Here is a 12,828-nt window from a genome sequence, read left to right as displayed (position 1 = left end):
AAAACAGCATTGCTCCAGACTCTGTTGGAGGGTGTTATATAAAACATAGTGTATGTACCCTATTACTTTCCTAAAAGTCAGAAAGTTCTATATTCCAAAACGCATTTGGCCCAAGGACTTCAGATAATGAAATGTGGACCTGCAGTAGGTTTCAATAATTTTAAATAGAGGGACACATGGGATATTCTGATCACCCTTATTATCCATATACTTATCACACCAAGCTTTTCCAAGTGTCTATTTTTATAAAATACATGTGGCATATAATTCTGTTTATATCTTTTTCTAAAAAGTGTTCAGACTTAAAGTAGCTCAAACAGAAAGCTTCACATTACTTTTGCTTGACCTGCTACTCTTAAATTCTTTCCTTTTACAAATTGAAAACAATGTGTGAAACTAACTAGACAGTCTAAGAGATTATATGGCTTGGAAATTTGGATAATAGGGCTTCAATTTCTTTTCCTCTAAGTGAGAGCCTGGCAAACCACGGTCTGTGGGCCTCCACCTATTTCATAAACAGCTTATGCCCATTTGTTTATATATGGTCTGTCTGTGGCCGCTTTTCTGCCACAATGGCAGAGTTGGGTAGTTGTGGCAGAGACCATATGACCTGCAAAGCCTAAAATATTTACTATCTGGCCCTTTATGGAAAAAGTTTGCTGACCTTTGCTCAAAGTTGATCACCCCACGATGGTACTAACACCTATGACTATCTGATAGCCATGATTTTATAAAATAAGTTGGTTTGTGTACATTTAGGGTTTATTTAGGGCCTTATGGGTAACATTTCAAAGGAAAAGACAGAGATAGCTGTCACAGACTGATATTCCCTTTCTGTTTGAATGTGATCTCAAAAGGTCAAAATGTTAGACCCTTGGCCAGATCCAGAGGGACTGAGGAATCGGCTGCTTGCTGATAATATAAATCTGGTCAGAGAATGAAGAGAGAACTTCATAAAGTAATTAATCTTTCTACCTACTGTAAACATTAAATTCACAGAAAGAATCCATATACTTTATGTTGATATGCATAATTCCAAAGAGGTGGGGAAATATGGACCTTAAAAATTATTCATCAGTGTATTATACTATAGTTCATGTGTGCTACTTCTTGAAAAGATAAAATTATCTCTTGCCACATTGGACAAAAAGTTTCCCAGCTCAGCTGTGGCTCAATAAACTTTTATTATTTTTTGTTATTTATTTTTATTCAAAAGAATTTGTTTCCCTATCACAAAAATTAGATAACCATACCACCAACAGCAGCAAAGTCCATAGAGTTACATGGATGGTGGAGAGTTCACTGGGTATTCCCCAATGTCCCAAAGGTCATAAAGGAGGGGAAAAAAAGGAAAAGAAAAAAATACTCAAAACAAATCCAAAACCCATGATGACTTTGGGGAGAGACATCACACGACAGTTTCTGTCTTCTCTTATTGTCAGCTGCAGATGTATTTCAGCCGGATCAAGTACAATTCAACTTGAGTAAACCCTTCATACCAACTCTAGCACCTAATAGGGAGAAAGAAGAATCAGTATAATAAAATAGTTTTAAAATATAGGAAGAGTTTAATCAGTCTTTATTATATTGTAAATGGAGAACCAAATTAAGTAGACTTTTCCCAACTGCTTTGGCTAAAATCAAAGAATTTGAAGGGATCAGACATTAATCCATTCTTACTTTCAATTCAATAGCTGCATGAACTCTTTCAGATTAGTTATCTCCACAGTCAACAAAGGAGCCTTCAAGATAAACTACATAAAACACATAGATAAACGAACTGACTGATCCATAGCATGAATATAACATTTTTGGAATATTATGTTGGTATCTTTCCACATTCGTAAGAAAAAGTTTAAGTATACATTTCTGGAATATTATGTTGGTGTCTTTCCACATTCATAAGAAAAAGTTTAAGTATTGCTGTTTAGAATTTTAATCCATTTATTTCTTGCACTGATAAACATTTTATAGTGATCAAGGTATACACGACCTAAAATCTTGTCTTTTCCTATTGCTTAATTTATTTTCTAGTCAAGCATCTGGACGTTGAGATATTTTGTTAGCTATTAGACTTAAAGTAGTACCATATCATACAAAAAAGCTGTGCTAAAACTACGAAGAATTATACTTCAATAAAGATGTGTAAAAAATAAATAAAATAAAGAAGCAGCAATGATCAGTTATAAAAGGAGTAGAAGAAATGGCTGAGAAAGGACATCGAACATGCAGACAATTATGAACACTGTCAAAAAGGATTATGTTAGATGGAGACTGTAATTCTAGGTGGCAAAGAATTAAAGGAGCAACTTATCTTCTGCCGTGCTAAGGCTTGACTTATATCTGTGCTTTCATAATGCTTTTTGTCTTTACATTTGCCAAGCAGGCTACTTTACATAAGAGGTCAATGCTGTTGAACAAAAATCTTAGATTTGTCGCTGAGACCCTATAAGTATGTATGTAGCTTTGAGCTTTCTGTAGAAACATTAGCAATCCCAATTGCCTCAAAGGCCAAACTTGTTGAAGAATACAGTACAGCTTTTTCAATACATGTCTTGCCATGAGAATAAAGTAAAGAAAAACTGAGAGACTATAGAGAGCCACTTAAAACAGAGATTCCAAGACCTTCTACCATCTTGCTTGAGGCTTCCAGAACACAGCCTTGGCTCTCTAATGAGGCTTTCCAAATAGACAAACTGGCTGCATAAAAAGAAGTATACCATGTAAATTAATTTGACTAGCTAACAAGTGCAGTTCTGCTTTGAGTTTGCTCATTTCATCTCTGTAGGACAGTGTGTGAGGCTTGGATTTGCTCTCTTGGTTGCTGGGTCATTCTCCGCTCAGGATGAGTGGAAGGAAGCCATGGCAAAATTAATGCTAACTGGCAGGAAAATAGATACATATTATTTTAAAAAATGCATCCTGACACTTCTGTATCAGCAGAGAATATGTGGAAAGAACTGGTACCCACAGAATAAGTGCTAATCAAATCCATGTACTAAAAACCTCCTCCAAAATGGTGTTTTGTTTAAAAGCTCACTGCGTAGCTCAGGATTTATTTATCCAACATATTGTGCCCAAGTGCTGAATATCCAATGGTATAACTAGATAAAATTTTTACTTCCTTGAACTCCTAACTACGAAGAAAAGTATGTGGAAAACTATATATGAATTTGGGAATGAGACTGTGAGCAAAGAGACATGAAAGTTTTCAGATTACACCAATGGCATGATCACATAATCAATCAATTTTCAACAGAACACTAGAATACCTTTTCTTTCCCTAGCAACTGAGCAAAAATCTCCTTGTCATGGAAGAGAAGGAAGAGAAACGCGAGGAAGAGAAGAGTAAAATCAGAGTAAGACATTTTAAAACCTGGTGAACGTCTAAGCATCTGCTGCTGTATCTTGGATCTTGTTCCCTGAACACCCTGTGGGGCAGCTGCACTGGCGTGACAGAAGCTCAGCAGTGCTCGCCCCACCGTGAATGCTTAACAGTCTTCATCTGTTTTTCATCCTGACCGCCTTTCAATCTCTTCAGCATTCATATAACCTCTAACAAGTACTATCATCTTCCCCATAGTTGCAAGCTACCTATTCTTTTCCCCTTCAATCAAAGCCATTTCCAAGCAGACAGAGACCCATGATTTGGCATGCTCTCTAAGGCTTAGTACAACTCTACATTTCCATGTTAGAGTTATAGTCTGTTATAGTCTGTTATAGCCTAAAAATGGAGATGTATAAAATAGCTTACCTTAATTGTACCCTGACTGTTAGCAGCAATCAGCACATTGGACTCCTAGAAAAGAACAAGAACTTTTAGAGTATAGAGAAGGATTTCCTGGAGGGCAGTCCAGGAGAATAATTTAATCTTCATCCTTCTTTCTTCACTTTACCCTAAGACGCCAATACAATCTAAACTGGAAAACCAACTTTAACATGTTTTTAACTACGAATTATAAATACAAAATCCAATATTTTGAGGATTAAGTTTTAATAAAAACAATTAAGTTGGAAGCAGAGTAGGAAACCTTTAAATGTAAAGAAAAATAAAAGAGAAACAGATTGCCACTAGGAGGAAAGCCAAGAGAAACAAAGACTGAAATAAAAATAAGAATAACTTGAGAAAAACAAAGTACACAATCCTTTCCACAGAAAACTCCCCCTTCATTCACTTTCTCCCATAAGACACCAGTAATTGGCATAAATCTCTATTGCTAGCTATTTGGTATTAGAAAAACAAAATAAAACAGAATGTGAATATTCATCTGGGAGAAAGAAGGCTATCTTTCTTTTTAATTATTCTATCACTCACTATATGCATTTTTAACAACCTTGGTGATTACTTGAAATAGAATGCATGTGGTAACATATTTTTAAAAATATTCTAAGCCTTAAGAAAAAACTATCTCTGGAAGGTAGAAAGGGTAGAAAAAGAAATAGACAAGACTGAGTTTACCAGAGAGAATCTCATTGAGTAGGAAGAGCTAGGACATGCCTTCCATTGGAAACAGAGTCTAATAGGCTCTGAGCTTGGGAGTATAGACAAGTCTTTTCGCTTTTAAGAGCAGGCGGCCAGAAGGAAGTAAACAGACTCAAAACTGCCATAGAGGCCATATGGCTGATGGGAAGACCAAGCCCAAATAATAGCTTTCAAAAACAGAGAAAGTGGTCAAACTTCACTGAAGGATAGGATCTGTCTGAATACCCTACAGGTTTCATTAGAAAGTGATGAAGAGAAGAAAGAAAACTCTTGATCTGTATTCTGGGCAAGTTATTTCAGCCAACTTGAGTTAAACCTTAGTTTCTTTGATACAAGGCATCTGTGCTCTGCAAACTTCTACATTTCTATCTTTTAACTTTCTCTTTGATTCCTAGTACAGTTACTTTTGAAAAATGCTCACCTTGTTGCTACTGGTGAAGAGGAAATAAGTAATTTCTTCCACTAACCCCCAAATTTGGGGGATCAAAATATTCCTTGAATGCAGTCAGTGGTGATAGCATCAATGGTCAGTTGTATCAAGAAGGAATAAAGACACATGTTTCTTCTGGAGGCGGGCATGGGAATTGCTGATGATGGAGTTTGGAACACACAACCCCCAAATATGGCACCGTGGCATATTGAATATTTCAAGCCAAAGGACTTTGAGAAAATGGCAGAAGCAGGAAGGTCACTCTGACCTCCCATATCTCTCACCCTTTTCCCCTAAAACAGGTCATAAAACCCTCATGTGGGAGGTGCCCTCCCTATAACCAGAGTAAAGGAGCATCCTTATCTCCAACGACAGAGGAATGCTACAAAGAATCCAAATAAACAGGCCTTGCCAAGTTTCCCCACAGCTGACTACTCCTGAGTGCAATTACCTCACACCCCTGAACCTATCACATTGCTACATGACTACCCACTCTTCACAAACACAGCAGAAAATACACAGGTCTATATCCTTGGGTCTTCTTTTCCTTAGGAAGGCTCCCACGTCATGTAAAACATACTAAATAAACCTGCATGCTTTTCTCCTGTTTATCTGTCTCTGTCGGCATAATCTTCCGACCCAGCCAAGGACCCTAAGAGGGTTAGGGAAAACTTTCTTCTTCCCTACACTGATATTTTCCTAGCTGAGCTTTTCCCTTAGATCAGCACATGTATTCTTGAAAATAGTAACACAGGTAATATAACATTCACTAGTAGAATTAGTTTTAATATCTACTTCGGGGAATTATGGGCTATCACTGGGGCTGAATGTGCATAGAATTAATACTTCCATATTGGGGAGGGTGTGTGTGGTTGGAATAAGGGATATTCCCAAATGCCCCTTATTTAACTACTCTTTTAGTAAACTGAGTTCAGAAAGAGTTTGAGGTATCCTTAGGGAATATAATAACTCACTCTGAGCTTCTCCAGAGGTGGAATTTCTAAGTCTGCCTCAGAAAAGAAAAAGAGGCACTGTGGTGTAATGTGGATTTCTTTCTAGCAAGAACTTTAAACAAGCTGTGTTACATTACAACTGCCACCAGAGAACCCAGAAATGATTCCTCTGTGAGCACCATCCAGAAATGAAGCTACAAACAGATCAATCTAGTTTCTGTTTGAAGAAAGACTCCTGTCTCCAAGAAAGCACCTACCATCGTTAGATGCTGCAGTCACCAAGAATTGCTCCCTCTGCTATGGGAACACACAATGTCAGGATAACGAAAAATTTCTAAGCCAAAGCTCTCTCTCTTTCTGCCACTTTGGTTCTAGTCACCTTTTAATACAGAAGAAGGTAGAAAAACGTGGTGGAGATGAAGATTCACCCTGAGGGTAAGGGGGAATCCACTTCTGCCAGTTACAGAGATTATGAATGACATAAATTTGTAATTCTTAGTGGAAGAATGTTTGAAAAATGTGATATATTATCATACAGTATGAAAGAGTATGCTCAATACATATTAAAAAAATCTAGTTAGATCACCACATAAGAGGGATTTGAAGTCTGTACAATTACTACACTAAACCCAAGAAGGAAGACATCTGATGACTACCCAACATAAATAAATGATGTCTTTTTATAACCCAAGGACTATTATGGCATTAAGAGGTGGCCATATTAGGTGCTACCAGAGTTAACTCTAAACACCTTTTCCTGTGGAGACAGATAAATATCTCATTTACAAATAAGCCAACGCAGAAAGTGATTGCCCAGTTGGAATCGTCTTTTAGGACTAACATATAGGTGACAGAGTGTCCAAGGAAATTTTAGAAACACTCAAAGCTATTCAAATTAACAAACAATGAAAGAAAAATAATAGCTTCACTTCTCAGTATGCCCCTCCCTCCAAAGACCATGAATTTATTAAAAAGGGATTTAGGATTAAACTGTCTTTCAGATAGCTAGATATCAGCTTAAGATAAATGAATTTTTACATGCAACAGAAAAACAAAACCAGGTATTTTACTTTAGCATAGAGGTACAGAAGTGATATGTACAAGGTTATCACTGTAGGTTTTGAGTGATTCTTGTTTGCATTTTGCATGACTAGTAACTCTTAGCTGTAGCTGTACCCTGCCAGAGCCCTAATGTAAGTTCTGGTTGAATAGGTTGCTTTTACTTGCGAAATAAAATTAAAATGCCAGCCAGTAATTCTCATTATTTTCTCCCTCTTTCTTGGAAACAGGCAGTTTTGCTGCAAAGCCCTCCTCAAGGTTAAGATAATAATGCAACTACTATTTTCTTCTTAAGATAAAGAGATTAAGAAAAGACAATGGAAAAATTAGCAGCAAGTTTTTTATAAAAGCAGAAGACACATACATAAACATATACCAACTTGCTTATAAAGTCAGAGATATATGTCAACTTATACTAAAACAAAACTAGCATCCACTGGAACAGTTTCCTCTTTGCCAGCTTGCCTACAAAAGTGCCATTATAGCTACTACATTAAAATCCTGAGCAAGTTGAGAATTAACAATTATTCACTTAGTTTGCAATTGGAGGATTTATTCCTAGAGATAATTGATTTTAAATGTGAAGCAATTTCACTAGATATATGAATATGTAATTAAAAAAACTTCTATTTCTGGCTGTGAAAGAATAAATGGAATGGATTTGCTCTCCTACTTTAAGCAACTAGAAAACTGAACAAAATACATAAGACACGACTGGACAACAGGCAGTACTGGACTGTGATCACTACAAGAGGAGAAACACAAAAGGTCAGTCCTATAATCCCCCTGGCTTTCTGCTTGGAGGCAGTTTCTGGAACACATAGCAAGGGAAGGGGAATCCAAATAGAGCACAGAGGAATCTGAGCAGACCATAGCAGACTAAGTTGAGGAGACAGAGGTGTAAGCACAGAGTATCTGTAGGGCAGCTGGAATTTGTAGGGCAAAGTACCACAGAAGAGAAAGCTACTTAAAAGTAGAGTTCCAGGAATCTGTACTCGGGTCCCCTTGATTGTACATCAGAATAAACAACTGTGTGTTCATAGGGTGAAACTACACAAAACCAGGCAAATAACAATGAACAGGGAAAGTACAACCACTGAGAACCTACAACATTATCAAATGCCAGAGTTCACACAGGGTTAGGAGATGTTTGAGTTCTGACCAACCAGAGTGAAGAGAACATTCAGTGCCCTCAATGGACATTCAGGGCATTTAGCAGAGTCCCCAGAAGGGTCATGCCTTATCAGTAGGGCTAAACTAGCCTTAAGGCAAATGTTTCTCTAGACCAGGGATCAGCAAACTGATCCTGTGGACCAAATCCAGCCCACTGCCTGTATTTTGTATTTCGGTTTTAGTAGAACCCAGCTATGGTCATTAGTTTACAGTTGGCCCTCTGGTTCCACATCTGCAGATTTAGCCAATGGTGGATCAAAAATATTTTGAAAAAAAAAATCTAGACAGTTCCAAAATGCAAGACTTGAATTTGCTATCTGCTGGCAACTATTTCCATTTCATTTACAACTATTTACATAGCATTTACGTTCTATTAGGTATTATAAATAATTTAGAGATGACTTAAAGTATACAGGAGGATGTGCTAGATTATATGTAAATACTATGCCATTTTATATAAAAGACTTGACCATCCACAGATTTTGGTATCTGTCAGGGGTCCTTAAACGAATTCCTGTGCATACCAAGGACTGAGGGTATATATTGTCTATAGCTGCTCTTGCACTATAGTAGCAGAACTGAGGAACTGCAACAAAAACCATATGGCCTGCAAAGTGTAAAATATTTGCAATATCTAATTGCAAGGACTAAAATATTAGTCCTTTAAGAAAAAGTTTTGCTAATTGCTACTTTACAGTCATCCTAATAAAGTTTAAAAACAAGTGTCAAAAGAATCAAGTTTATCTCCAAAAACTTAACTTTCTGTCAAAACAAACTTCAATACTCTTAAAAAAATTCAACAAAATCTAGACATTCAACAATAAAGCATTCACAATGTGTAGCATTCAAGCGGCAACAAGCATGACCTATAACGAGGAAAAATTCAATGAACAGAAACAGATTTAGAAATGACAAAGACTATAAAAGTAGCAAATGAGGACTTTTAAAGCAAGTATAATTATATTCCAATATTTAAAAGGAAACAATGAACTTAATGAGAAGAGAAATGGAAGACAGAAGTATAAAAACCAAATGGAATTTCTCCACCTGAAAAGTACAGTATCTGAAATGAAAAATTAATTGGATGGGCATAACAATAGTTAAAACAGTGAAGAATAAAACACCAATAAATGTGACAACACAGAAAAAACAAAATCCCAACTGAAGCAGAGGGAAAAAAGGCTGGGAAGAAAGAAAGAAAAAAAAGATTAGTATTTGAGTGAACAGTAGGACAATATACAATCTGGTAAATGTGTAATTGGAATCCCAAAGAAGGGGCAGAAAAGGTATATGAAGATATAAGACTAAAAATTTTCCAAATTTGAAAACTGTAAACCCACAATCTTAGAAGCTCAATATTCCACTGGGAAAAAAGCACAGCACCATGTTAAGACATCACATCATAAACTACTACAAATGAGTGAAAAAGAGAAAATCTTGAAAACTGCCAGAGAAAAAAAGGACACATTATGTAGGGAGATTAGAAGGGGGAGCTCCCACATCCTATGATGATGATAGCAGAGCCCAGCAGGAAAAAGAAAGACTCCCTTTTTTGCCTGGCAAGAGCTCAGCCAATGAGAGACCGTCACAACTCAGCTAAGAAAAAGTCATGGACTCTTTGTTTACTATAGCTCCCCCAACTTCCTCTACCCTTCTGTAAAAGAGTTCTCTTCTCCATTTTTGCTGGGAACTTGCATGTGCCTCGCCATGATTGTAGACCCTGAATTGCAATTCTGTGATCCTGCATAAACCCACTTTTGCTGGAGAAATAACTGACGGTCTATTTGTTTCAGGTCAACATTTCAGTGGCCCATATGGGGATCCAGACAAGACCCCCGCAACAACTCCAAGGCTGGTGAGCAAATAGGTGCAGTACCCACACTGAACCCATTGTCACTAACTGCTTTTCTTGCAGACCTTGGGGTTTGACGGTAAGTTTTTCTCTTGGATTTGAGCTTGCACCCTCTTTGTGGTTTTGAAGCTCACAAGATTTTATTCAGGATATATTGTAAGGCTTTGTCCTTTCTGCTTAAGTGCCTGTTCTGTAGGTAAGTACTCATTTGGCACTTTGGGCTGATTATTGAAATCATGCTGTCCTGGCAAAAACTGCAAGCCTTCAGCCTGTTCCTTTTGGAACAGGGGGTGTTTCATTGGAACTGTGCCAGTTAAGCCTTTGGCCTGACTCCTTCCGGATTGGGCTGCTCTAGTGGAACTGTGCTATTAAGCTTTCAGCCTGCCTCCTTCAGAATTAGGCTGTTTCATTAGAGCTGTGCAGTCTTCAGCCTGGCTCCTTCTGTACCAGACTGCTCCCTTAGGACTGGCTGGTATCATGTCTGCAGGCTGTTTGAGCTATCTGAGCTGTTTGAAAATTATTCTTTTATTCTAGAGAAAAACTTGGATCCCAGTTACCTAAATATTTTGAGGTTGTCCCCCGCCCTGAGGGGACTCTGGCCAATTTTATATTTAAAAACCAAGGTCCTTCTTCATGCAGTTTTTTTTTTTTTTTTTTTTTTTTTTGTGGTATGCGGGCCTCTCACTGCTGCGGCCTCTCCCATTGCGGGGCACAAGCTCCGGACGTGCAGGCCCAGCGGCCATGGCCCACGGGCCCAGCCGCTCCGTGGCATGTGGGATCTTCCCGAACCAGGGCACAAACCCATGTCCCCTGCATCGGCAGGCGGACTCTCAACCACTGCGTCACCAGGGAAGCCCTTCATGCACATTTTTAACTAAATGGACCAACCTAACCAAAGATAATTTAGAACATCAATGGCCTTTATAGGGAACTTTTGAAATCCCTAAATTTACTTTTATAAAAACCAAATGAGGGACTTCCCTGGTGGCACAGTGGTTAAGAATCTGCCTGCCAATGCAGGCGACACAGGTTTGAGCCCTGCTCTGGGAAGATCCCACATGCTGCGGAGCAACTAAGCCCGTGCACCACAACTACTGAGTCTGTGCTCTAAAGCCCACGAGCCACAACTACTGAGCCCGCGTGCCACAACTACTAAGCCTGCACTCTACAGCCCATGAGCCACAACTACTGAGCCCATGTGCCACAAATACTAAGACTGTGCTCTAGAGCCCGTGAGCCACAACTGCTGAAGCCCGCGTACCTAGAGCCGGTGCTCCGCAACAAGAGAAGCCCACGCACCACAACATAGAGTAGCTCCTGCTCACGGCAACTAGAGAAAGCCCACGTACAGCAACGAAGACCCAACACCATCATAAATAAATAAATAAATAAATAAATAAATAAATAAATAAATTTATTTTAAAAACCCCAAAAAACAAATGACTCTGACATCTTTTATTTGTTCCATTTCTGATGGTACTAGAGCTGACCCTGGAAACACTGATCATCTATCACTACTGAATCAGCTAACACCCTCCTTATGGGCAAAATCTCTAACTAATATTGACAAAATTCACAGCGCACCTCCCATGAAGATTCAAACAGATTCCTCAAAACCTCTTCTCCAAATTAACCAATATCTTTTAAGTAAAGAAGCTCTTCAAGGAATAAAATCCCTGATAGATTACAAGGCTCAAGGTCTCATTATCCCTTGTACTAGTTTCTGTAATACTCCCATTTTACTGGTGAGAAAACCTAAGGGCAGAGGGTGGATTTTGTCTAGGACTTTTGAGTGATAAACAATGTTGTTATCCCTCCATGCTCTGTTGTTCCTAACTCTCATATGTTACTAACATCCATTCCCACTGGAATCAAATTCTTTACTGTAACAGATTTATACAATGCATTCTTTAGTATTCCAGTTGAAGCTAGCCAATACCATTTTGCCTTTACTTGGGAAGAAAAACAACTCACCTGGGCAGTAATGCTTGCTCAAGGTTTTACTGAATGTCCTTACTTCTCACAAATCCTGAAGGCTGATCTGCATGATATAAAGTTCCCTAGAGGTTCTACTTTGTTGCAATATATGGATGATTTGCTTCTTTACTCTTCTCAAGCCTCCTCACAAGATAGCATCCACTTGCAAAAGCTTTTAGCATTAAAGGGACATAAGGCTGCCAAGGAAAAATTGCAGTTTGCCCAGATGAAGGCTCAATATTTAGGGTATCTAATATTAGAACAAGGGCTACACCTAGATCCAGAAGGTTTCACGGTGTCCTAAGTTTATCAAAACCCCAAACTCAGTCTAGTTGGTTACTGCCAAAGCTGGATTTCAAATTTCTCTCTTATGGCCAAACTTCTATATGTTTTACTTGACAACAGCAACAACCCTGAACAAATTTTATGGGAAAAACTGGATGACATAGCCTTTAAGGCCTTAAAGGAGAGTTTGATGAACCTACCTACCCTTGGGCATCCCAATTATCAGATTCCTTTTCCTTTTTGTTTGTGAAAAGGAAGGAAATGGGGCTTCCCTGATGGCACAGTGGTTAAGAATCCACCTGCCAATGCAGGGGACACGGGTTTGAGCCCTGGTCCGGGAAGATTCCCACATGCCGCAGAACAACTAAGCCCGTGCGCCACAACTACTGAGCCTGTGCTCTAGAGACTCCGAGTCACAACTACTGAGCCTGAGTGCCACAACTACTGGAACCCGCACGCCAAGAGCCCATGCTCCACAGCAAGAGAAGCCACCGCAATGAGAAGCCCGCACACTGCAACGAAGAGCAGCCCCACTCGCTGCAACTAAAGAAAGCCCGCACGCAGCAATGAAGACCCAACGTAGCCAAAAATAAATAAAATAAATTTTTTTTTAAAA

General features: G+C 38.7%; 1 protein-coding gene across 9 annotated transcripts in view; it reads right to left on the bottom strand.

The window, feature by feature from the left end:
- Nucleotides 1-1,165: 1,165 nt before the first annotated feature.
- Nucleotides 1,166-12,828, bottom strand: part of COP1 (COP1 E3 ubiquitin ligase) — a 276,120-nt gene continuing 264,457 nt past the window's right edge. For 7 of the 9 annotated variants that reach the window (XM_089910807.1, XM_089910796.1, XM_089910786.1 and 4 more), the window contains 2 exons: nt 3,755-3,799; nt 1,166-1,511 (listed from right to left, as the gene is read on the bottom strand). In XM_089910807.1, coding sequence (XP_089766933.1) covers nt 1,494-1,511; nt 3,755-3,799 — 63 coding nt within the window. In that variant the 3' untranslated portion in view covers nt 1,166-1,493. Of the gene's footprint in view, nt 1,512-3,709; nt 3,800-12,828 lie in introns of those variants that run through there. The other 2 variants (XM_089910781.1, XM_089910790.1) reach the window with 2 other exon arrangements.

Source organism: Delphinapterus leucas, chromosome 1 (assembly GCF_059928025.1).
Source record: "Delphinapterus leucas isolate spDelLeu-1000000601 "Yukka" chromosome 1, BTC_Dleu_Yukka2, whole genome shotgun sequence".
Classification (NCBI taxonomy): Eukaryota; Metazoa; Chordata; class Mammalia; order Artiodactyla; family Monodontidae; genus Delphinapterus; species Delphinapterus leucas.
This window is presented reverse-complemented; position numbering and strand designations above follow the sequence as displayed.